Source organism: Athene cunicularia, assembly GCF_003259725.1.
Source record: "Athene cunicularia isolate RWA chromosome 9 unlocalized genomic scaffold, athCun1 chr9_part1, whole genome shotgun sequence".
Taxonomy (NCBI): domain Eukaryota; kingdom Metazoa; phylum Chordata; class Aves; order Strigiformes; family Strigidae; genus Athene; species Athene cunicularia.
Genome location: NW_020799110.1, coordinates 22,995,259 through 23,019,810, shown reverse-complemented (window position 1 = coordinate 23,019,810; position 24,552 = coordinate 22,995,259). Strand labels below are relative to the sequence as shown.

Below are 24,552 nucleotides of genomic sequence, written 5' to 3'. Positions count from 1 at the left end.
TCTAGACCTTCCTGCCCTTTCTCTGGTCACTTCATGAAGGGTGGAACAAGTAACTATTGATGCTAGACCAAAGTTTATAAAACTCAAAAAATATCCTAGAAAACCCCAAACCCAATGGGATGGGAAACAGTTTTAGTAAACAAACTATCTAAAGCAGAGGATACAGTGTTTATGCTGACTTCATGCCAGCTTTGTCCTGACTGAAGGAGAACAGAAAATACCCACACAAGCATAAAGGTAAAATGGCAGAGAGACTTGGCGTGCTTCAGCCGAAGTGTGCCTGTACAAGGATAACGCTTCAAACACTGTGAATGCAGTGCAGAATGAGCTTAAACTAAGTTGGTGCACCACATTATATGGCCACAGCTTTTTTTGAGCTGATAGGGGAGAGCTCTCAAAACCAAATTAAGTAACATTGTTGGACTATGGCCTTACTAGCTAAAGAAGAATTTCCTAGCAGCCAACGAAGGCGTCACCGTTCCAATCCAAGCAGTCTCAGGATCCTGAAGAAAATCCACAGCCAGGCTGGGGGACATTTTCCTTTAGCCCTACATTCCCTTGAGATTGCAGCTTGCCATTAAAGGCTACCAAAGCCTTTAAAGAGATGCAGAGACACCCTGTGGTGGCAAAAAATAGTATGATCAGAATTAGTTCAAACAGCTTAAATTTTATTTAATTAAGACACAGAGCTGGATCAGAAAAGCTGCATCCTGGGCACACAGAGAAATCTTTACCAAATTGCTAGTCATGTCATTTCCTCTCCAGACCTCCTTTCCTGTCTGGCATCTTTTGCCCTGTGTGTTTGTACAACATCATCTGCCACAAAGATTTTACCTCTTGTTCTGTTCGGTTCTTTTACCCCAGGGGATATCAGCTGGGTCAGGGCTGCTGTGTGCTGCTGCAATTGGAGGGATGGCTGTGGAAATGCTCTGTTTCTGGAAATAGCTTCCTGCATCTTTGCTAGCCTTCCAGACTTGGGTAGGGAAAGCTAGTCTCATTTGTAAATTGTTGGGTTTGGTATTTTTTACCCTATCCATAATATATACTTTCTCCTGAAATCATATTTATAAATATGAAGGCAGTTACAGAGGCACCAATATACTGCTCAGGTAGTCCAGGAATGAAAGCAGTCAACAGCAAGCATCAGTGCAAATCAGTTTTGACATCTAAAGTCCTGCAGGTACTAGACCTTGCTTATAATTAACTAGAGACAACCTACAGATAGAACACCAAGGTTCCCCAAACCATTCTTCACTGCTGTTACATGATCTTCATCTGAAGGAAATGTATTTTCTCCCAGATCTACAAGTAGAATTTACGTTTCAAAGAGTCACTATGTAATTTATAGATTTCTGGACTGACCACATAATAAAGTAAATCTCAGGGCGAGCCACAGTAACACTATTATTGGTTTCTTTGGCTCAAAAACCAAAAAACACTATTGCTATTGCTAAGTAAGCAAGGTGAGGGCAATTAATCGGTATATTGAAAGCAATGGTAGTCAAGTTTTGCAAGATTTAAGCAGACAAGGAAATCAAGGTAAAGGAAATCAATTATTCAAATACTGGGTATTCAAAGCTGATCTGACAACACATTTAAACATAAAGTATAGGAGGAATCCCCCCTACATCATTAGAATTAATTACACTGAAAACACAGCCAGACAATTTCATCTTTAGAAGAAAGTAAATGCTATACATGTCCAAAGTACAGTTTTTTAAAAATTATTGACTAAAAGGCTTTAGGACAGACCCCTTCTGTGCATCTTCAATTCTTTGTCACTGATTTCCACATACTTACATCTGTACTTTCAATGTTACATTTCCTCTTCATCTTTTAGACAACCAGAATTTGTACTGAAACATTGTGCAGTGAGAAGCCTTTGAAGGAATTCTCAGAGGTAAGGTAGATTCCTGCCTCCCCAGTTGCTGATTTTATTAACCACAGATTGGTCTGTTCTGCAAAGCTTCACCTCTGCACCACTGTATGCCTAGAATAAGTCTTGAACTTGCAGTTTCTTTTGTCACAAATTAAAAACTGAAGGGAAGATTAGTTATGAGGTGTGTAATTTTCTTTCATTCACAACTTGTATTCATTTCTCAATAGCATAGTAATTTTTAGTGACAGTTTCCTTTTATAGGTCAACAAACCATTTGTAAGAAAAATCTTTCCTGCCATTTCTGTGGGAGAAACAGGTCCAGCTTAGCCAGGTTCTGTTAAAAAGCTGGGTGTCTCATTACCAAGCATGAGTAGCAAGGTGTGTCATTGTTTGTTCCTTGGAGGTATGTATAGTTTCTTGTTAACGTGTGTCAATGTATAATTTTGGTAAATAATTATAACACAATGAAAAACTGTTCTGGGGTGTGATCCTGCAAAGCATTTGCACAGTGAGTCCCTAGTGCCTGTGTATATCTGCCTGGGCAGCACACAGGGGAGGAAAAAATGAAGAGTAAAATCAGAAAAATCCATAGTTCAAAATAGTTGTCAATTTTGTTTTTAAACATACAAACTTTGTTTGACTTGGTTTAGACGATTTGTGGAAAATATTCCGAGCAGGTAGGAACAGACAAGCGCTTCCAATCATTAGGAGGGGGTGAACACAACCCTCCAAGTCAAGCAACCAAAAGTTAATGCGATTACTAAGTATCAAATGTACAGCAGAGAGACTAATTCAATCAGAGAGGCCAAAGGGATAATTCTTGGAGACAAAGCAATGCAACACGGAAATGCAGACTAATCAACTGCTTTATCAAAAGAAAAAGGAAACAATTTCCAAGCCTTAACTAAAATCCCCAGTTGGTTTTTCATCTTTTCAGGGTTCTGGTTTTTGCTTTGCAGTGTTTGTTCCATCTCACATTTGTTTCACTGCTCCTGTTCTCTGCACAAAACTGTTTCATTGGCTTCTGGTTCTTCGCTTTTATCAAACGAGCCGCCTCCTCTCTTGGTTTTCAGCAAGTAGCTTAATCAGGAAAGAGAGCACATAGAGGGAAATACTTATTATATTTAATGTCCAAGCCTACTTTCCATAATTACATGGAATAGTCGTTGAGTAAGAATATCCAGAGTCGCCTTGTCTCTGCAGGATTTTTCAAGGCAGGTATTTGCTCCATGTGATGGAAAGTGGCTGCCCACTGATCTCGACTAAATCTTCTGCATAACCAGGACATTTACAGGTTTGTAGAGTAACGGATCCAGACTCCATCAGGTGCCACGCACTACGGGAGCGACTTTCGAACAGCTACTCAGACTTCTCCTTTCATCTAGGCAGGAGCTGTTGTTATGACAGATAAAATGAGCTGGCACAAAGGAAAGAAGGAACTCACAGAAGAAAGCATAGGAGATGGGAAGCACAGCCGGAAAAAACGAGAGCGACTATTTAAGAAGAGATTTTCTGGACTGAGCCTCTTCTCTGGGTCTCCTAAGAATAAACTGTAAGTACATCCCAGATTATATGTTGTACATATTTTTAACCGAGAAATTTTGAAAGTATTCCCAGAGAACCTTTTAAAGAGCCACAGACACCTTTGTTACTTCTGCTGTATTAACTGTTTCACAAACAAGGAAACAGTTATGAGTCAATTGAGCAAATTGACCTAAAACTTAAGAAGTCATCAGCAGAAGTAGGTATGAAATTAAGGACTCCAAACCTTGCGTGTATGCATGTTTATCTTATAACCATTTCTCTACGCTTCCTCTCAACCAGCAAGAGAGGTTTATAGGGGCAGCATCTCCGTCCCTCTGCATACACACAAGCGCTGCCCAGTTGTCACAAACCAGGACACTGTTTCTAGGAATAACATTGCTGCCGTTTTTGTTGCATCAATATCCCTGGCTCCAGGGTGTAACAGACACACGTGGCAACACATGTGCAGCAGCCAAAACCACTGTTCAACAAAGTTAGTGCTATTAAGTTTCTTGAATCAGAGCATAATTATTGCTTATGTTCCTAGAATAATGCCTTTATGCTTACTACTTTTCAGATAGAATTAAAAAAGGGAATAAAAGACACAAAAAAGGACAAGCAATGCAAAACTATTTCTTTATTTTACCAAAGTAAACAAAGAGGCAAAAATGAGTTTAAGCTCACTGCTTTCTGCATGTGCTGCTTTGAGTTATCGCCATCATTCTTACGGGATTTGAAATTCTCTTCCTGGGTGTTTGTAGTTGATATTATTCTTCCTTAACATGAGGTAAACTTGGTTATGCATCATGCCAAGATCAGGAGTAGCTTCCAAAAAAGTGTCTTTTCTCATCCATTACAGGAGCTGTTTTCTATACAGATCCCCTAAAAAGAGTCTGTCTTTGATAATCATCATGAAATTACCATTTTAGCAGGAAGTGGATGCAAGTCTCAGCAATTACTCAGCTAACTACATTAAGCTTGATAGCCACAGTAGCTGGTTACAAGCTCAACATAAGATTAAAATACACTAGCCAGAAATCATCCTGAGAGCCAGATTCTTCTCTCAGTCTGATCCAATTGCAGAACAACTAAACCCAAGGGCTTTGCTTTGGATTTATCTTGCTGCACTGCTGAGGAACTGGGCTGGAAACATAGTCAAATGTCTAAGGGCTTAGTGAATTACACCTGTGAATTCTCTCTGTTGTCCATGAACTGAAGCATGCATTTGAGGGGTGAACAAGTGCAATTGAAGCAGTAAAATAATTCTTTCTGGGCCTTGATCCTTATTTGTACGTGATGAATACAGGTTTTCCCTGGTTTGACATAAAAATCCCCCGCCACAGTAACATAGCATCCTCCTCCCATTGTATTGTCACATTAGTGGAAAGAGTCAGTATTCAGACTTTACTGAATGTATTTCTGCAGACACATTGCATGGCAGTCGTTTTAAGAAACATTCAAGTCATCAGGGCCTACAGAACTTTCACTGTGGTGTAGCCAAATCAGATTACAGTTCAGCACTGATGTACGAGCCCTTGTAAGGGATTCTGTAGGTTAGCATCTTGATTCTGAAGTACTATTTTTTATAAAACATAATGCTATATTATTTGATCAAGAGCAGTTTCCTTCCAGCCGTTACATCTCTATTCAAGGATAGACAATATAGGGCTTATCTACTAGCCAGCGTAGGTAAGCCTGCAATTTAGGTACACAGAGCTGTATGAAATTTGTCTTCATGCAAACATGAGACTCGTGGCATGATCACCCACAGAAAAGCCGCGTATTAAAGAACTGAATAGAAAGCTCCTACTTAACTATGACATGATTTTTTAATATTTTTATTGGTGACGATCCTTTTAATAATTGTGTTCTAAAAGTAACAGCTTGTCACTGCCATCACAGCACCAGAGCCAGACTCCTCCTCTTCTGTCCACTCCTGTTTTCTGCAGGTGACCACACATTGCTCCTAGCATGTCACAGATACAGCCTCAGGAAGGGTTCATAAATCACACACTAATTGCTTCTGCTGATCTCATTCGTCTAGGAAGTCTATAGGTTAAACTTGTCACCTTTCTTTCTGACTGTTCTAGCCCTCAGGGAAGAAGTCAGCTTTTTGATGACAAAAGGAGATGTTTACACAGGAAAGGTTCCAAAAAGCTGAAGCCAGCGCAGCAGGAAGTATGTTCTTTAAGGCAGCCACACTCTGGGAAAATGTGTCCAAAATGTGAAATCCTCGTCTGCCGAAAATGTGAGACACTGCATTCAGAAAGCAGCTTCATTGCCCACAGCCTGCTTGACCACTACGACAGAGGAGGAGACACCAGCTCCAGTACGTTGATTGCAGAAAATCAAGTATGTAGAGGAGATTAAAGATTCGGTGTGGGTGCCTTGTCGGTTCCTGACTACATCCGAAATGCTAAAGCTTGGATCCATTCAGGCTGCCTGGATCTTCGCTCTGCACGCTCTGTATGCAGCATTAGCAATTACAACCATACTGTAGTTCATGCTTACTATATGTAGCAGATGCACATTCACTAACTTAACTAGCATAAACTCTGCAAACAAAGATTTGTAAGCAGGAGGTAAAAGTTTCACAGCTATCAAGAACAGGGAATAATTTCAGAAAAATTTTCAAGGAGTTTTTCTTTCAAGGAAACGAAATTATTCTCTTGAGCTGCAAAAGCAAAAATGAATATTAAATGAAGAACCACTGGGTGCATTACATTTATTTGTAATGCCTAGGTATGTTTCAGTTGTTGTTTGCGGTCTGGAATATTAAACTTTTTATTTATTTTTAAATTAACTAGCATGAGTATGCATTTTGATGGGGGAAGGGGGCTTTCTAAAGGCTACAAAAATTTCAGATTTCATTCAAATTCCCTTCTAGAATGTCTCGGCTTTTACAGACTTTCAACTCTTAACTCATGATCCAGCACCTCACCTTAAAAGCATCAAAAACGATCACAACTCACAAAGTACATAAGCCTCCCTTGCGTTTAAGATCTGTGTAGCACAGCACCAAAGAAAACAGTATTCAAAGTATTCAATCTGGAAATTATGGGACATCTGTTTCATCACTTCTCGTCCTAAATTCCTAAGCCACTGTCCATAGGGCAAAAAGACTCTGTCCTTCCCGCTCCTCTTTTGGAGCCAGTCCATTTTAGTTCCAGTGATAGTTTAGTGAGGGGACTGCAATCTAGAATTTTTATTTTTTTTTTTTCCCCCTCTCCCTAGGGAGTACTTTTACTGAGCTATGTCATTCATTCTTCTGTTGTTTGGGGGTTTTTCTTCCCCCATATGGAAAACAGTTTCAACAAGAGTAATTCAAAGTCATGTATACAACATTCCCACACTGCAGAGTATGCTGAGCAATACTACTCAGCACCCTGCATGATATGTCAAATGAACACTCAACACTTCTTATGCAAATGAGATGAAGAAACAAATTAAGAAACTTAGAATGGGCTGCTTTGGCTGTATCATATGGGTGGTCAGATCACAAAAGCATATGCAGAGAATGCTCACAGGGCATAGCCTGTTAGATAAGATATGTAGGAGAAAACCTTCGGCAGGATTCACAAATAGGAATGAACCACTATCAGGTTCCTCACTTCTGCCCAGATTTTAGTGGTTCTGGGCACTCCCAGCAAGTGCCTAGACTCCCTGCCCAAACATAGACTTCTAAAGTCAAAAATTAGATCTTACAAACATCCTTGCACTAGAAGGGCTGTAATCCCTCAGAAACCATGTTTCCATGGTGCTTGATTGTTGCTTCTGCTCATTTGCTTCATAAAAGCCAAACAATGTCAGGCAAATCAGAATTAACGTGCTACATATTCTGTTAGACTGCTATTCCTAAACTGTGATCCTTCACAGGTTTCCCAAGAATAAGCCATGCCATTACTTAAGAACACATATTCATCCCCATCCCTCTTCATCAAACAATCCAAGAGGAAATGTCTCCAGATAACCATCTGAGGAAAAGCAAGGTGACAGACTGAGAAGATGAAGGACTAGCTCATCACAGCAACATTATTTTAAATCTGACAGTCCAATACAGTAAAAGCTGTTAAAAAAGGTTACATAGTTGAGATGGCTTTTAGCCAAGTGTTGTAGAGGTGACATGACAAGTTCTATCAGCATCTGACTGGTGGAGTTTTCCCTTGTGGTTTGCTAGAGGACAGACAGCAAGTTCCTCATGTGAGCTATTAGGTTGGAAAGGCATCCAAGTAATAGCAGTATGCAAACCCAGCTTATTAAAGGAAAAAGCATTCTCTTCTCCTCACTTCACCAAGAGTTCATGCTATTTCACTACACTGTTTGAAGAACAGCTAGTAATATGAGCAGGGTAAATAAATTCCCTGGTCAGCGGTGGTGGAAGCAGTACTGATCAGTCATGAAGTCATGCTTGGAAACAATAATATTTATTATCCATTGGGGCAGCACGAGCAGCACAGTACTCAAGTTTTCTCAGCAGCATTAGCTGTTAAAATTATAGCACCTTTCCTAGACTGGCTACTGAAACCTGCTAGTGATCTGCTTGGTACTGCGCGTTCCTGAGACCACGTTGACTCCGTCCATGCACTCAGATTTCTGTGAAAGAGTTCCCAGTGTCCCCATGGAAACATTAGTAAGTCCAGCTCTGCTGCCTCCCCAGCCTTTAGCTGTGCTCCCTAAGGAAGTGACCCATGTGGGCAGGGGGTGATGCATGCTGTTCCCACAGATGTCAGAGGAAGCCTTCACATCCACACCATCTAAACTAATTTGCCAAGGAAAGGCAAAGTTAGTTTTCTGAGCTGACATGCCAAAATATGAAAGATCAGAGGTTCCTGCATCCATTTAATCACTTGAGATTTTATAATCATGATCTTACTGTGACTGATTTTCAAAGATTCCAGTTACAGAAATAATCTCACTACTACCTTATGCCCAAATTATATCCATCAACAGTCAGTGGCAGACAAATGTGCCTCAAACAAAACAGTTTTGCATTGGGAATAATAGTGTGGTATTGTGGTTGGCAATAGAACACCTACCTTGAGCTTAGCCTGAATTATCTCGTAAGCCAAGCCAGAACAAGGCAAATTGGTCTATAAAAAACCCCACAGCCATATGTAAACTGTGCAGTCCAACAGCAACGCAGCACTGCCATCTTGTACAGCAGCACCTACTAAAGGTTGCTTTCCATCAAGACAGCTCTATTCCCTCATGTCTCAGCAGTATGATGCCAGACAAGTTATTTTTTAAATTGTTGTAAAAACATTTGCCAAAAACTGGAATGCATTATGTGAGCACGATTGCAGTTTCAGATTTTAAAGCCAGCTCAGACACATATTCATACAATATATTTTGAAAGAATAATAGAAATACTGATTACATACTTAAAAAGAGTTAGCCTTGAAATCATTCCTAAAGAATAAAGCTATGATTGTAGCCTGACATATTAATTATTAAAAGCCTGTGCTATTTAATTATCTGATTTCAGTAGCTCTAGGAAATTAGGAATATTGGATTCTATTATATTAAATATATTAATAGTCTCTGTCAAAGGCATTCACTGGAACACAAATGTCCCAGCAATCAACACACCACTGCCAATGAAACTGATATCCGCATTAAAAAAAAGGGAGTAACTCCACTGGTGAGAGGCAAATCCATAGGAGTCTTTTCTGACTTGGAAATCAAATACAGGACAAGCAGGCGGGTAAAAGCAGCAGTTGTCACCAATTGTCACAAATCAAATGATACAAAGTAAAGAAAGCAAACCCATCAAGTAATCATGCATTCAAAATAAAACCAGAACAAATTCATACAATATACACGCCACATATACACCACCGCAGTTGTTTTTAAAGCAGTCTAGGTATCTTTCCCCTGTCAGAAACAATGAAGGCCTTGAGAAGCAGAGTTAGTTTAAGAAAAGTTATTTTTTCCAAGGGAAATGCGCAGACCAGATTAGAAGTAGACTCAGAGAAAAGTAATCAACATAAGACCATCTGAACTGAAGGTGTTTTATACCAAGGTGATAGCTTATGTTTCTTTTCTAAGGCTGCATAAAGCTACATCCTTTCCAAAGCTTCCACATTAAAAAGGTTATGATTCTACTCCCTGTTACGAAAAAAATATTCAAACTCTCATATTAGAACCTGACCATTTGATGCCTTCTGAATTCTGCAAACAGTCTAAAAGAATGGGTCAGAAGAAAATACATATGATCCCACACAACCCAAATTAACCTACCATTTTAACACTACAGCTGAATATTGGCAGGTAATTACAGAAATAATTAGTGGACGGATGTGGCAAAATTCCAGTCAGAAGAGTTCCAGAAAATTCCTAAATTCCAGAAGAGTGTTCTCTTCTTGGATGACAAAATGTGGAGGAGAGACCATCTCTCCTACTTCTCACAAAGCAGTTCATTTATTTATTCATTTTCTGAGTGACAACCTGTATGCCATAAACTGTTATCACGGATTATGGAAACCCAGGGAAAATGGTGATCTATATACTAGTACAATTCAGCAAACCAGTACTCAGCTGAGAACTTCACATGGCAGTACCACAGAATTAACGTTGGTGACCGCACAAACACTGCTTCAGGGGAGGTTTGTCCCTGAGAGGCCACCCTCGAAAAGCACTTGAGACGTGCTACCCTCTCAGCTATCTGAAGATCAAGTAACTTCAATTTACACGAGGAAAACGCATCATTTTCTTTTGCTGCCTAAGATGAAAATACACCATTTAACAAGCCTCTAACTTTCTCAGTTCATGCTAATAAATTGCCTAGAGTAAATGTAGCGAAGGTAAAGACAACCAAATACAACGTATCCCATTCAAGGCTATTAACAAATAAAAATACTGAGCAGAGGTAGTAGTATTGTCTCATCACCTCTAAATACTGTCTCAGAGAAGATGGTGAGGAAATCACATTGCCTATCACGAGCACTTTTATAACCTACATTAAAGTCACATCCAAAAAGTTCTCACCACACAATCCACCTTTGCTCTGTGCAATATCCCGGTGGTAATGGAAGGAAGGAATTGAGGTTTTCTGCACCTGGAGGTCAGTGCTACCTCCTCCATTTTTGCAGATCGAACTCCACGGCACAGACCTGAGTGATTTGTTCAAAGTCTCACAAGAAGCCTGGGGTAGAAGGCAGAACAGACTTGCTTGTTTAGCTACGGCTATGAAGATGCCATCATGCCCCCTCCTACCACATACCTTGCACACCAGCCCCAAGCAACCAAGGTGCACTTGCCAACTTTACCTCGAGTTCTGGGAAAACTTGCATCTCTCTTAGAAACACCAGAGATGTTTGCATTCTCTGTCTCACAGGACAATATAACATGTCTAGAAATGGTTACTTATGCAAACATATGTGCTGTGAATTAGCTGAGGATGACGTGACTTTTTTTTCAGACAGTTGTCATCTGCAATGTAGTTTCTTTTTAGCCTTCCTCCCATCTGCTTTAAAAATAATTTAAAAAAATTAAAAGGGGGACATGGCACACTTTAAATTATGATATATTTATGGTGGTTTGAGTCCACAGGCCAACTGAGCACCACGGAGCTGTTCACTGACCACTTCGCCCCCCAGCACTGGGAAGGAAGAAAATGAATCAAAAGACTCAGGAATGGGGTTAAGGACAGGGAGAGGTCACTCACCCATTATGGTTATTGGTAAAAGACAGAGTCATTAGGGGGAAAAAAAAAAAGTCAATTTAATTCAAACACTAACAAATCCAACAGTGAACAGAATGGGACAGTAAGAAGCATTACCACATCTTAAAACACTTCCTCCCACCCCTCCCTTCTGCCCAGGCTCAGTTCTGTTCAGGTATCTCTGCCTCCTGCCCAGCAGCACAGGGGCAGGGGATGGGGTGCGGTCAGTTTGTAGCCTCTTTCTCCAAGGGGGGAAGCACCCCTCTGCACTCTTCCCCCTGCTCCACGGGGCTCTCCTCTCACGGGAGACATCCTCCATGAACTTTCTCTGCTGTGACTCTTCCCTGTGGGATGCGTTCTTCTTGAGATGCTCCAGTGTGGGTCACCTCCACGCGTTGCAGCCCTCCCAGTGCCGAACTACAACAGCGGGGGCTGCTGCTTCCCACAGTCCTGGGGGTCCTTCACAGGCTGCAGGAAAATCTCTGCTCCTCCGGTGCCCCCCATGGGTGGCAGGGGCCAGCCCTGCTGTCTCACCATGGGATACAGGGGGGCTCTCTGCTCTGTGCACATCCCCCCTTCCTCCTTCCTTCCACTGATCTCTGTGTTTGCAGAGGTGTCCTTCTCAGAACTCCTCCTCACGGGTCCCAATGCCCTCCCAGGTTCCCCTTCTTAAGTACGATATCGCGGAGGGGCAGCCACCATCACTAATGGGCTTGGCCTTGGCCAGAGGTGGGTCTGACTTGGAGCTGGGGGAGCTTTGAGAAGCTCCTCACAGGGGCCACCACTGTAGCCCCCTCCCCTGCTACCAGAAACCCATCACTCAAACCCAGCACAATATTATAACAAAAATAAAAAAACAAATCAAAACAAAAACACAAACCACCACGAAACACTTGTTACTTTTACAATATCCTAGAAGCAGAGGTCTTTCAGACAGATTAGCCTAAAGGGTGAGGACAAGAGAATCAAACCACCACATAAAATGCTATCCTGGCTCCAGACAGGTTCTTGACCTTTAGAAGGACCAAAAAAACCCCCAAACAACAACAAAAAATAAATCACTCTCAACAAAGTAAAACCACCTTTAATTAAATTCCTACATAAAACAATATTTCTATGCAAAAAACCTGTTTAGTCAAAAAGTAAATATATATGTTTAATTCTCTTTCAAATGTCAACAAGAGTTGAGAGCTACCAGTGTTCCTTGGAGAACAAGCAGTAGTTAAAGTCTACCTTGCTGATGTTCAGAAACAGTATGTTACACCTTTTAACCAGCAGTTCCCTATTGCACGTAACAAATTTGCTCTCCATTTAAGCACCTAAAAGCCTGGTACCTCACTAAATAAATTAAAACAAATCCAGTTTCTTCAGCAACCATCTTCAACATATCTATCTTGGTGAAGCAACATTACTGCAAGCTTTTAATAAATACAGAAAGAAAAGATTAATGACTTCTCATTGGTGTTTTATGGAATGATCTTTTCCCATAAACACTCGCTTTTCCAAACATTTGGGGTTTTTGGTATGTATGCTCTAAAAATCATTATGCGTAGGATATTTATGGAAAATTTTCCATACATAGTTCAGTACATTTGCATGGCACAACTAATCTGAGATATGAATTTCAATGTAAGGCTGTAAGGAGCTCCCTGCGGAACTTGAAATAAATGTGCCTCTTGAGGAGTCAAAAACAAATCCCCAGAGGGCGAGTGGGAGACCATAACCAACGAGGGGTTCTCAGATATGTCTGGAATTGGCCTAACTTTCCTTTTACCAAGAGCTTCTTTTGTGTATCATGTCAGAGCAACAAGATTGTGCAACCCTGAACATCTGGATGCTGCATCATTTTCAAAAGTCTCTCCCTGCACCCCCCACCCCCCCCAATCTGCTCTTCTTTTGGCTGCACTGTAAGACATTAAGCAGCTCCCTGTAGTACAATGATACTGTGGTTGCTATTTACAGTAGAATTAATGCATCTGTGCCAGTAGGGCAGAGTTCATATGAAAAATATACACAATATGCTCATTTTTAGCCAGATTAGGATATAAAAAAAAAAAAATTTACTCTTCAAGTCCTGACTTTAAACAAAGAACAGTTCTGTCAGAGGTCTTCAAACCTCTTGAGTATGTTAGAGTACATTACCCTAATGTATAAAAACAAATATTTACACCTCCATAAAGTACCAAAGAATTTTTAAAAATGCCTAGTAGCTCTCAGCGTGCAAAGTCAGCAGGAACTGATTATCCAGGATGTTCAACTATTTGTAGAGAGAGTCTTGGAATCAAGCATTCAGAAGCAGAGTGCAAAAGACTCAGGAATTATTTCAGCCCACTTCATTTGTTGTTTTATTTTCTTTCTTATTTAAAGTAAGTTTTGTTGGTCCATACTACAGATCTCCTTTAGAAACACTTCTCAATGTAACATTCAGCTTAGTGCAAATGCAAAAATCTTCTAGGATCTGTAATCTTTCCGAACAGTGTGAGCCATCCAGTTCACTTTAGTAGTCCAACTTTCCCGGAGTGCTTCATCAAACTTTTGCTTAAACTGTTTTAGTGCTTCTTCCTCACTCTTCCCTAAGGCAAGAGAGTCCTAAGATGATAGGAAAACAAATACCGTTAGGAATTTTAAAATCCGCAGCTAAGGCTTCATTCACCTTTCAAAACAAACCATATGATGTTTTTTTCTATTTTGACACCTTTTAACCTTTTATTCATTGAGCAATACATCAGTGGTATTTTCTGGGTTTAAGGAGAAAACTAAAGAATTAAGCAAGTAATTTTCACCTTTACAGGTCTATGCTTATGCATGAACCAAGATGTAAAACACCTCTGAAATGACTACATTTAAGATGCAGGGATGCCAAACTCATTATAGAATGGTTCAGAGTAATATATATTCATAACTTCCTTTGACCACTAGGATTGACTACACACTTTGTTCTATAGAGCTGAAAAAGAAAGTTTTGAGAACTATGCAGAAATCTTGAGAGAAGTGGAAAACACAATGTGTTCACCTCAGAATCAAAATTCACATACTGAAAAAAATGCTACATCCTGCTGAGCTGCAAATCTTACTTTACCTTGAGATACTGGATGTCCTTGACAGAGGTTAGCTCTGGAAGCCCTGCAGTTAACATCAGTGCAAACAGTGTAATAAATAAGTTTCCATGTTTTCGCAGAATCAAGTATGCTTCTTCACAATACTGGCGGAACCTGCATGTTCAACCACAAAGCACATGCAATGAAGAGAACATGTGAGAACTTAGACCATTGACAAACACATGTAATGTTTTCCAAAAACGGTTACCTGCTCTAGCACATGAAATATTGTAGGAATACAGTAACAGAAAGAACAGAGGTCTCTACAGAACCTCCAATGCGTTCCCACAAAAACATCCCATGCCTCTCCAACAAGCCCTTAAAACACTGGCACAAAATACCAAAAGCTTTAAGGAAACCACTGTCCTTCAGAAAGAGCAGATAAATGCCAAAGGTAATGCCAGCGTCCCACCTCCTGGAGAATTTGTTGGGTGAGACACCCTGATGATCCTATATAGTGGACCTCCAGTGGGAGAACAAAAGCTCTGTACCATTCCCTACCAATCCAGCCTGCCTCGGTAAGGTAATTCCTTTCCACAAACATGGTCAAAATTGAACCAACTGCCAGATCTGGTATAAAGACCCATCATGCAGAGACCTGAAAGCTTGCTCAATGTCCCCATATGTGCCAACTGTCCAGCGTCTAATCTGTAAATTTCCGGAGGAAATGGGAAGAACCCTTCAGATTAAGATGACAAGTTGTACTTGAAAGAATAAATTCTCTTCTGAGGCATTTTTCAAGTGGAAGCAGAATCCTGCTGCCATCTGAAGTACTTCATATTCCTCAGCTCTTGCAGCAGCAGTCACTTAATAGCCTTTACTTCATGGTTCTAAAACCATTTCCTCACTTTCCAGGAGAAACATGGGTCGCCAACAGTTGTTTTCCATTCTTCCTAGACACACCATTACAAATGTATGTACAGCTTTTTCTACCAGACATATACATAAGATATATCAAGCCATACCTAAGTACTTAATTTAATATCAATGAATTCTTCCTGTAAAAACCAATAGCAAAGTGAGAGCAAAACATTCAAAATGCCCCTCCAGTCAATTGGTGAGAATGATATAGAAGAGAAAAACCAAAAAATCTACCTCAACGGGTAGGATCACAGAGTGTAGCCTTCCCTTATCGTGTGCTTTCATGTTCCAAGATGGGAAGGGGCATGCAAAAGCGTGGGGTTATGAGCGCACAGCTCTACGTGCCTAAGCATCTAAGGAGGGTCAGGACCAAAGTGCCCATCAAAGGTGCACCTGCAGACAGGAAGGGTGAAGGGAGCCTGTTTCTAAGTCCAGTGCTTCACCTCACTGGAACAACAGTCTGTGGAATCCCTCCCTAGTGCCCAGTGCTGCTGAATGTAAAAGATGATGAGCCCAGAAGAATCTGCCACCTCCTGCTGGAGGAGACAAAAAGGAACCGTATCTTTCCACTGCAGAGCTGCAGTTTCTGATGTATGAAGTAATTTGTATATATATTCTAGCTCAGGTAAAGTAGCTAACATTGCAAATGCATGTTAGCACACTTCCACACAACTACAAGTGAGCAAACTAAACCCAGAGAGGTTCCTGGTGTGCTGGAAATTATTACCAGAGATCATCTCAGTCACAAAAGAAAGAGAACAGAATAAAACTCACCGACCAAACTTTTCAGTGTTCCCTGTTTTTCCTTGTTGAATAACATGAATGAAGTCATAGGTGAGTATGAAAGGTACTCGCTCCCTTTTAATTCCAAACTTGGACTTGAAGTTTCCAAGAATATGCCCAAAATCTATATGAAAGAGCTAAAAAACCAGAAGTCAAAATTAATTTCTCCACTGAAATATTTCACTTTTCTAACATCTCTACAGGATGCAGGTATCAAGAACAGTTAACTCATAATGCTGCTCTCCACAGTCCATGGTTTCAACACTTTGGGCCTATTTAGTTTTAATGTTTCAAGATTTATTTAAAGTCAGTGCTAACAGTCATACTCTTATGAGCGATCACTGCTACAAATCAGTGTGCAAAAGATTACCTCAAGTTTAAACTTCTGATCTCTGCCAAGAGACATCTTGCTGGTAGTATGAGATAGAAAAATGAGCCCAGTGATAAGCCCCATGAGGCTCAACATCATCGTAGCCAAGGGCTTTCTCATAAACTCAGGAGCAAAGTCACTAGAAGTTAAGTTCCTCTCAGGAACCTGGGATGGTTCTCTCATTTTAGAGTCAAATATAAAGGTATTTCAGCTTTCTTCTAGTAGGTAAAAACTTAAAAGAATACTGCAAAATGTTTATAAAACTCCCACTTTTATAATCCTTACTTGTTTTATAGGCAGAATAATTTAAATCAGACAAGTTACAGTAGAAAGTAACAATTAAACAGGAAAATAAATTTCCAAGAGTTTACCTAGGTTCTAGGTTTTGAGACTTACAGTCATGGCATTATGCTGGTACCAAATTCAATAGTGAAAATTTCTGCAGAGGTGGAGTGGACTGTAGAGACTAACTTCAGGAAAACTACACTGCTCAAAACTGCAATTCATGTCTTTTTAAGGACAGTCTTCTGCAACATACTCCAAGACTACTTTTATTCAATGGATCTGAACCACTAACAGGCCTTCTGGATGTTCTGAAAAAGTTCTACAGAACAGCCTCACTTGATATAGAATTGCTTACTAAACAGGCTTTGGTTGGTCCTTCCACTAGTTTTACATTTCTTTCTCTGAAGCTCTCTTCAATTCCCAGTAAACAAAGACATCAGTTCTAACAATAAGTGGATTTGATTTTACTGAGACACTAAAGAAATTAAAAATTCTCAAGATAATTCTTGCACAACAGAAATACTGTAGTTGTTTTCTGTTTACAGAAGAGATTTTTACCTGACCATTTTTCCTGACCATGATATTGTCACTGTGTCTGTCACCAATCCCCAGCACGTAAGTAGCTACACAGTAGCCAGCACAAGACAGAGTAAATTCTTCAATGGCTCGATCCAAGTCATCTCTATAACCACAAAGACAAACAATATAATTCATGTCATGTCTTGACCTCAAAAAGGCTTTTTGCTTCTTTAAACCAGAAGCCTCTTAGAATGCTGTAAAGCTAGACTTGAGAGAAAATACTGTAAAACACAGCTACAGAAAATAGGAGAGGTGCAAACATTATGAAAGGCAACAACATCAAGACTTGAGACCCATGTAGTTTTGTTGGGTTTGTGTGTTTTGTTTGCCAAACCTTGTATAACTTACTCAACAACATGCAGTCAAAACGCACAAATGTCAGAATTTCAGCTGGATCATTGTTTGAATTTCAAGGGCACCACGAATCTGAGTCAGAATTTGACATACTGGAAAAATAAGCGGTAACAAACCTGCCAGAAGATCCACTTGGTTCTCAATATTAAAATAGAAACTTACAGGAACTTTGCAGTTTACACTACAGATGAGAAAATTGCTATAGAAATTACCCTAAATTGTATTCCTTCAGCCAGTTTAAGAGAGCATCTTTGTTGAAGGCAGCAGCAGCAGCAACATTGCTGCTATTTAACTGAATGTCAGCAATGGTTTCTGAACTAGAAACAGCTTCAATAAGGCCAGAGTGATCTCCAGTTGCTAGACAGCCATATGGCAATATCCTGAAACAAAACAGAGATTCACGTTAAAACCAGAAATAGTAAGAATGTTTTAGTGTATCAGTATTCTGAGCGGGCTGAGTACTCATGCTAACTTGAACATTAAACTCTAGAATGTTAACATAAACATATTACTTGCAAAGTTGAAATACCAGCAATACATTTAAACCATTAATTTTTCCTATTACATACACATATGTAAAAAAAGAAATTAAAGGCAGCCCTAATTTTTCCCGTTTATTAGGGAACACAGTTACTTGTAATTTTATAGGAGAAACCATAGAGGGAGCCCTTTGTTTTAATTTGTTAATTTACTGGCTAAACAGACAGTGTTACACACAGGTCCATTCTAGACTAAATTATTTGTGTAAATGAAAAAGCAGATTTTAACCTTTTCCCCCCATTCTTCCTATTTCAGCTTTAAATGTTGTAAATCCTTTTAAATATAACACACTATTTTCCAACTCTTACTAATTTTAAGCATAGAAACCTAATAAAAAACAGGACTACATCTTTTAACCCACCTGCTATGTGAGCATTCCTGTGCATTCATATACTATGCCTAATGAAAATACCTACAACTATATCATCATTGCATTAAAATAAGACACAGATAAAGATACAAATCAAGGAGAGATGTGTCTAAACAGGTAAGTGTATTTTTCCAAGCCGTTTCTTCACACCAGATGCTTAAAATGCTAAACAGAATGGCAACACAGATGGGAGCTCAATGTATGCACGGGAAACTTAACGCAAACTTTTCAAAGGCACTGCATCATAATTGGAGGTGTCTACCCTCGTGCTAGGTATCTCAGGTAAGAATTTTATCTCAGTTCTGGTTGTGGATCCATGTATAAGAGGATGGATGCCCATGCAAATCTAACTGCAGTACACAAGCTATAGACTAGCACTCACTAATTTACAAAGCTGTATTAAACTTCAGGACATATTAAAATTTGTGTGTATATATAAATCTAAATAAAAAGCACTGCTGGTGAAGCTGTCATCAGTATTTATATATAAAACAGATATTAATTTTAATTGCTACACAGTAGAACCACATTTCTTAACTGACAGCCTATTATCACAAGCCATAGAAGAAAAATAAATAAAATTCCAGGTGAAATTGATCAAACATTTTGGCATAATAGCTATAACTGAACCATTTCTCTACCTCGGTGATATAACAAACAACCAAAGCAGCACAAGTAGTAATACTATATAGTGGGGTATTCTTCTCTATCGGCAACAAAGCAAACTGAAAACCTGATTCAACGGGGTATTTACAGAACACTCAACTTCAAAACAAAAAAAGAACTGCTGATTTGGAACCTTCTTCCCGTTTCTATTCTAATCTATTTGCCAATTAAAAGCCCCAGCTCTCTAGACCAGAGGGTTCTCACAGTGAGCAGAAGGGTATCTGTAATTACCAAACACCAGTGTTCATGATACAAGGAAGCACTGCCCATCCTTATCACGACACGACAAATGTAAGCCAAATATTGCCAGGTTAAAGTGCATGCTGGCCGTCTTCCACGGCATTTCAACCCACCCTACTTGCAGCTTAACTGGGCACTTGTCCAACAACTTCCCCTTCAAAAGCAAGCAATGATGAAAGCCTTCAGCCCCTTGAGGACTGTGTGCTTACAACTGGAGGAAAAAACATCCTTGTCAGAGAGACAGTTTGACAGGAGTCAAGTTAGGGACAAATCCTCTGGGCCCTTTCCATCTCATTCTGGTCTTTCTGACTTCAACATCTGTCAGCAGGATAAAAAGCTCCTTGCTTTTTAATGCCAGCAAAGACCATGGACAGATCAATACAGCAATTCTGGGCAGGACAGAAAATTCTCCACTCTGTTTAATACCGTTCTGTATTTCAAGAGCTTAATTCTCCAAAGCAGTATCTTTCCAAATACACCACCAAGTTCTGGTAATTTATCAACACAATCTCTGTAACTTCAGGTCCAATGATTTAAAAATAATTACATTCTTTAGACTTGTAACAAATGCATTTTTCAGTATATTTGCAAACCCTGATTTCATTCATACACAGCCGCTTAACATCAGACTTCATACACATTAAGGGAGGTGAAAATGATAACTCACTATAAATAGGCAGCGAAAGTAGTTTAGAGAGCTCTCACTATTTGTCCAAAAAGTAACCAAGCACTAAATACCTTTATTACAATTTACCACAGCAAAGGTCACTCAACATAAATCAAATTCCACAAATTTAGGATTTTTCTGTTGCTCCATTACTTTACTAATTTCTCCCTTAACACAATTTCAATGCTGTAATATAGGTAGAGCAGCAGAAATACCTTTTGACACAAGGGTTACTCTCCTAAGAGGTACCACAGTGCCGACCACACAGCATGCTTGGGAAGACAGATATTATGCTCCTCTGCTGGGACGTGTATTTGCAATATTTAAACATCACTCAGAAATAAGGGAAAGTTATTTAATCTACTACGAATATGCCCATACACACAATTTCAGATGTAGAATTTTTTTAAAGCAAAATAACTTGAAGAGTTGTAAGTTTTCAGGGGGTTTGAACCTCCAAAAGTCTCAATCTGTCACTCTGCAGATGCAACCTCAATATAAATACTGTTTAAGTTTGTTCCGTAATTTCTCATTTTTAAAGTACAAGTAACAACTAGAGATAAAGAAAGAACTGATGAAGTTTGGCTGCACATACTTGCTAATGTCTTTGGTCAACTATTTCCTGCTCAGTTTTCAGGTAATATTCTGCCTTAGAATGACTAGGTATGGGGATTAATTAATGAATATGCTTTTTTGATTTTCTCCTTTCTCTCTGGTACTTGACTGACATCTAAGGTAAACTGACTCTGAGCCTGACTTCTCTAACTGAGAAGGGCAGTGTTCTCTAGGGTGATGGTCTTTGATGTCTAATGGTTGGGTCTGTGCTGAGAAGCAGATGAAGTTTTATTCAGCTGTGCACCCCACAGTCCATCCAGGGATAGCCCAGAATGAAGGGCCTGCTGGTATACACTGTTGCATCCTCCCTCATACATGTATTTCCTTTTCCGATACAAACCCTGGTCTTGTTCTGGTATGTGGTCAGAATGCACACACAGGAACCTAGACAACAAAACACACCATGTGTGAAAGAGGCCAGTGTACTCATGAGACAAATTAGTTGACAGTTAAACAAACAAACAAACCATCCAACCTTTCTCCTTCTTCAGCTGTGGAGATCTCAAAACCAAGATATATTTGGTGTTCCTCTCCAAAGCTGAAAAATCCCACTGGGAATATCATGCTTACTTTAGACACAGACTGGGCTAAGACTTTCTTTTAAATTACTACTAAAGAACTGATTGTGGATTGCAGTGCAATTTTAAGGAAACCAGTCCTAACTCCTCATTAAACTCCTCAAAACCAACCAAACTCCTCGATGGCAGGAGTTGCCATTTGATCCACACTTGACAGAAGATGTACAATTTGCTTGTGGCAAGATATTACTGACTGAAAAAAGAGAGGCAAACAGCAAGTGCTTCTGCTCTTACACTGGTGAAACAAGTGGGAAGCCCTGCTTTTACATGAGTGGAGTTACCAAACTTTCTTTAGGGGAAAAAAGTTGAAAGGCACAAAATCCATCATGCATCCACAAAAGGAAAAAGGGAAGCAACAGCTTCAGGGAAACCAAAGTCTTAAACAATGATACAGGGCAAGAAGAAAAGATTCCACCCATGGGTACAGCTGTATGAAGTTGTATTTTTCAGGAAAGCTGATCTATTTGACACTACTCTTTTGCCTGCCACCATGCCTCTTACCCAAGCAACAAGAATCAAGCCAAGTCCCAACGCATGAACAAGACAACAGAATTCCTTACCACTGCTGTTAATTCATTTTGGAGTTGCCTCTTCTTGAGAGGCATGTAGACTGTAAACATGAAGATCACAAAGTCTTACCCTCTTCGCTGCGGCCTCATGCTCCAGGCATTCAGAGTGCTGTTCTGCCCAATGCTGGTTTCAATTAAGGCCATTTCAGAGCCTTCCCTTGGCAATTGCCTGGTTAATCTCTCTTTGATAGACATAGGATTGTAACCCTGCCTCAGTCCCAGAATTTTATTTTATAATCATAACTATGAGAGGATGAATGGAAGGAAGATGCTCCCAGTTAAATAAATAAATGGAAGAGGCCAATTATAGAACTTCAATTCTCACTAGGAACTTCCCCTTTCTACTTTTTTTTCTTCTGAGAGTTTTAAGAAAAATCTTGGACACCAGAGACATTTTTTGGTTTTCCTTTGTTGAGTTTAAAAAAATGCCTTAGTCAGGAAAAGCATATTTGATGTCTCCTAATCACTATTCCTGTTTGCTAGGCATGGTGTGTGGCCCAGGCTAGAACCACAAACTCAGCTTCTGGGAAGGCAGGAACCAAAGAATCCTTCATGTGGGATTCCACAGCTGCCAGAGGTTGTCCTTGCCCCTAAATGCTGGATCAGTCTCCTCACAGTCTATTTATAATGACATAAATTATCTGAAGTTTCCTCAAATCAGCGTTCAACTTAACACACATTCAGTCACCTCAGCGCAAATCTATGCTTCCAGAAACAATTTATTATTCACATTCCTACCTTATTCCATACTTCACTCAAAGGAACCTTTCCATAAGTCACATAAGTAACAAGTTTATAATTCTACTTATCTGTGCAGACTAATGTCATGTGCCTTATGAAGCTCCCAGTATTAGGCTTGAACCACAAAAAATGTGAAATGAGCTCAAAGAATCTAAATTAAATATTTCAAGTAATATTTAAATAAGTCCTTCTAGCCTTATAAACAACACTTTAAAATTAAACACAAAAGATTACAGCTTTTCACAGGAACACAAAATTGAATTTACGGCCTCCAAATGGTTTATAATGATGTGACACTCAGTATCTTCTTTAGAACTATTTTTCTAAAAAGAATAAATTAGAATCTGAGAATTTTATTGGTTAAAACTGGTGTATAGATTGGGCTGGAAAAGTTCCCCATGTACTAGAGGGTTGTACGATAACATTGCACAATGCCTGGTTACTGTTTCTCTTTGGAGTACTCCAGTATTCCTACAAAGAAGTCATGCTTATCTTAGCAAGCGTAAGAAGGCAAGAAAGCTGCTTTGCAAGAGACTTTGGAAGATTCATAGATATTTCCAGTCTGAAAAATGTTTTCTGACATCCAAATAGCATTTTATCATTAAAAGAATGCAAAGTGAGACTTCAGAATATATGTTGAAGTTGTTCACAATGTCTGCAAATCTTGGTGCACACAGCAGTAAGAGGACTGCTCACAGGAGCAGTCACAACCAATTAAAAAGTGACTAGCTGACACAGGAGATATTGCCCCAGAGACCTGACTAATGAACTAATAAAAAAATGAAAATCCCACAACCCTCCTCATCATTCTGAAACAAGTTTTCCAAATGCTGGATATCCCTGTACTCAGAGTATCTTGTAAAGGCTTATTGCATCATTTTGAGAGAAGTGGCTTTGGAGGAGCAGCAGAGCAATCGAGAAGATTCTTCTCAGAGTATTTCTGCCCTAACAGAATACTTAAATGATATATTTTCATTTTACTGTAAGTTTACAACCTCACAAAACCTGCCCAAAGGAAGCAGAAATGGAAGCTTTAGCATGAAATACAGGCAAGTTCAATACCATAAAAACCTTTTTAGTATAAATGCACTAGGACATTATGCTTTTCCCCCACTGACTTTATAATGGTGGGGTTAGAAATAGTTCACTGAAATGGCATTGAAAAGTGAAATTTTAAGGAAGCTGCAACATATTTTTTTCCCAATATAGTAGTGGTTTTAAATATACCACCTTTGCTGCCAACCTCATTTTACTCTTGAATGACTATCTGCAGTTAATCACGATTCAAAAATACGACTGAAAACATGCGGTAACTGAGATCAGCAGGTGGTAAGCATAAACCAGATGGGAATACTTTTTCTTACATACATACTTAAATAATAGAAGTCTTTCACTGCAGAATACTGACAAGGCTAAGATATAAAAAAATCCTGTACACTCCAGTGGTAATCCACTTGTCAGCCTCCAGGCAGACTATGTAGGTGTCCATCCACCCAGACTGTAACATCCTAACTGAAGAGGCAAGACTATTATGGGATTCAGACTCAAAAGCCTTGCTAAAGTCAAGGTAAGGACATTGTCTACTGTTCCCTCCCTCAAAGAAGGCAATCGGATTAGTTGAGCATGGTTTACTCTGAGTAAATCCCAATCATCAACATTTTTTTTGTACAGCAGGAGTCCTAGAAGAGAAACACAAGCAACTAACCTCTGCTCTCCCAAGACCTTAATCTTCATGAAGCCTGTTATGTAATTAATACAAGACAGATATTCCTCTGTTAAATTTTGTAGGGAAATAGATTGCAAGTATAAAATTTATTTGCACAGTAATACATTCACCTGTGACCATGGCAGCACAAACCATAGATGTCCTTAAGAAAGAAGACCAAGAGAAATAATAAAATGTTAAAAAGAAGAACCTGTATTTGTGCATTCCACAATTCTGGTAATTCTCAACTGGACAGTGAAATTCTATTGTAAAGAATCTCAAGACTCCTACTCCCCTGCCCCCAAATTGCCAGTACTTAATACTGACTAATTTCTAGAGAGGGCTTTGTCCATTAGAGACTCTTGATAGTGTATCCCAGATGCAATCCTCAGCAGCTAACTTTCAGTCAGCAGATCTGTGTTCTATGTTTGTACCTCACTTGCACATGTGTATTAGAGTTGCAAC

The 24,552-nt window shown here is 39.5% G+C and overlaps 1 protein-coding gene across 2 annotated transcripts in view; it reads right to left on the bottom strand.

Annotated features, from left to right (window-relative positions):
- Nucleotides 1-12,130: 12,130 nt before the first annotated feature.
- The window catches only part of PIK3CB (phosphatidylinositol-4,5-bisphosphate 3-kinase catalytic subunit beta), a 103,944-nt gene continuing 91,522 nt past the window's right edge, over nt 12,131-24,552 (bottom strand). For both annotated transcript variants that reach the window (XM_026855031.1, XM_026855032.1), the window contains 5 exons: nt 17,609-17,776; nt 17,022-17,145; nt 15,800-15,945; nt 14,146-14,278; nt 12,131-13,655 (listed from right to left, as the gene is read on the bottom strand). In XM_026855031.1, the coding sequence (XP_026710832.1) occupies nt 13,518-13,655; nt 14,146-14,278; nt 15,800-15,945; nt 17,022-17,145; nt 17,609-17,776 (709 nt within the window). In that variant the 3' untranslated portion in view covers nt 12,131-13,517. The remainder of the gene's footprint in view (nt 13,656-14,145; nt 14,279-15,799; nt 15,946-17,021; nt 17,146-17,608; nt 17,777-24,552) is intronic.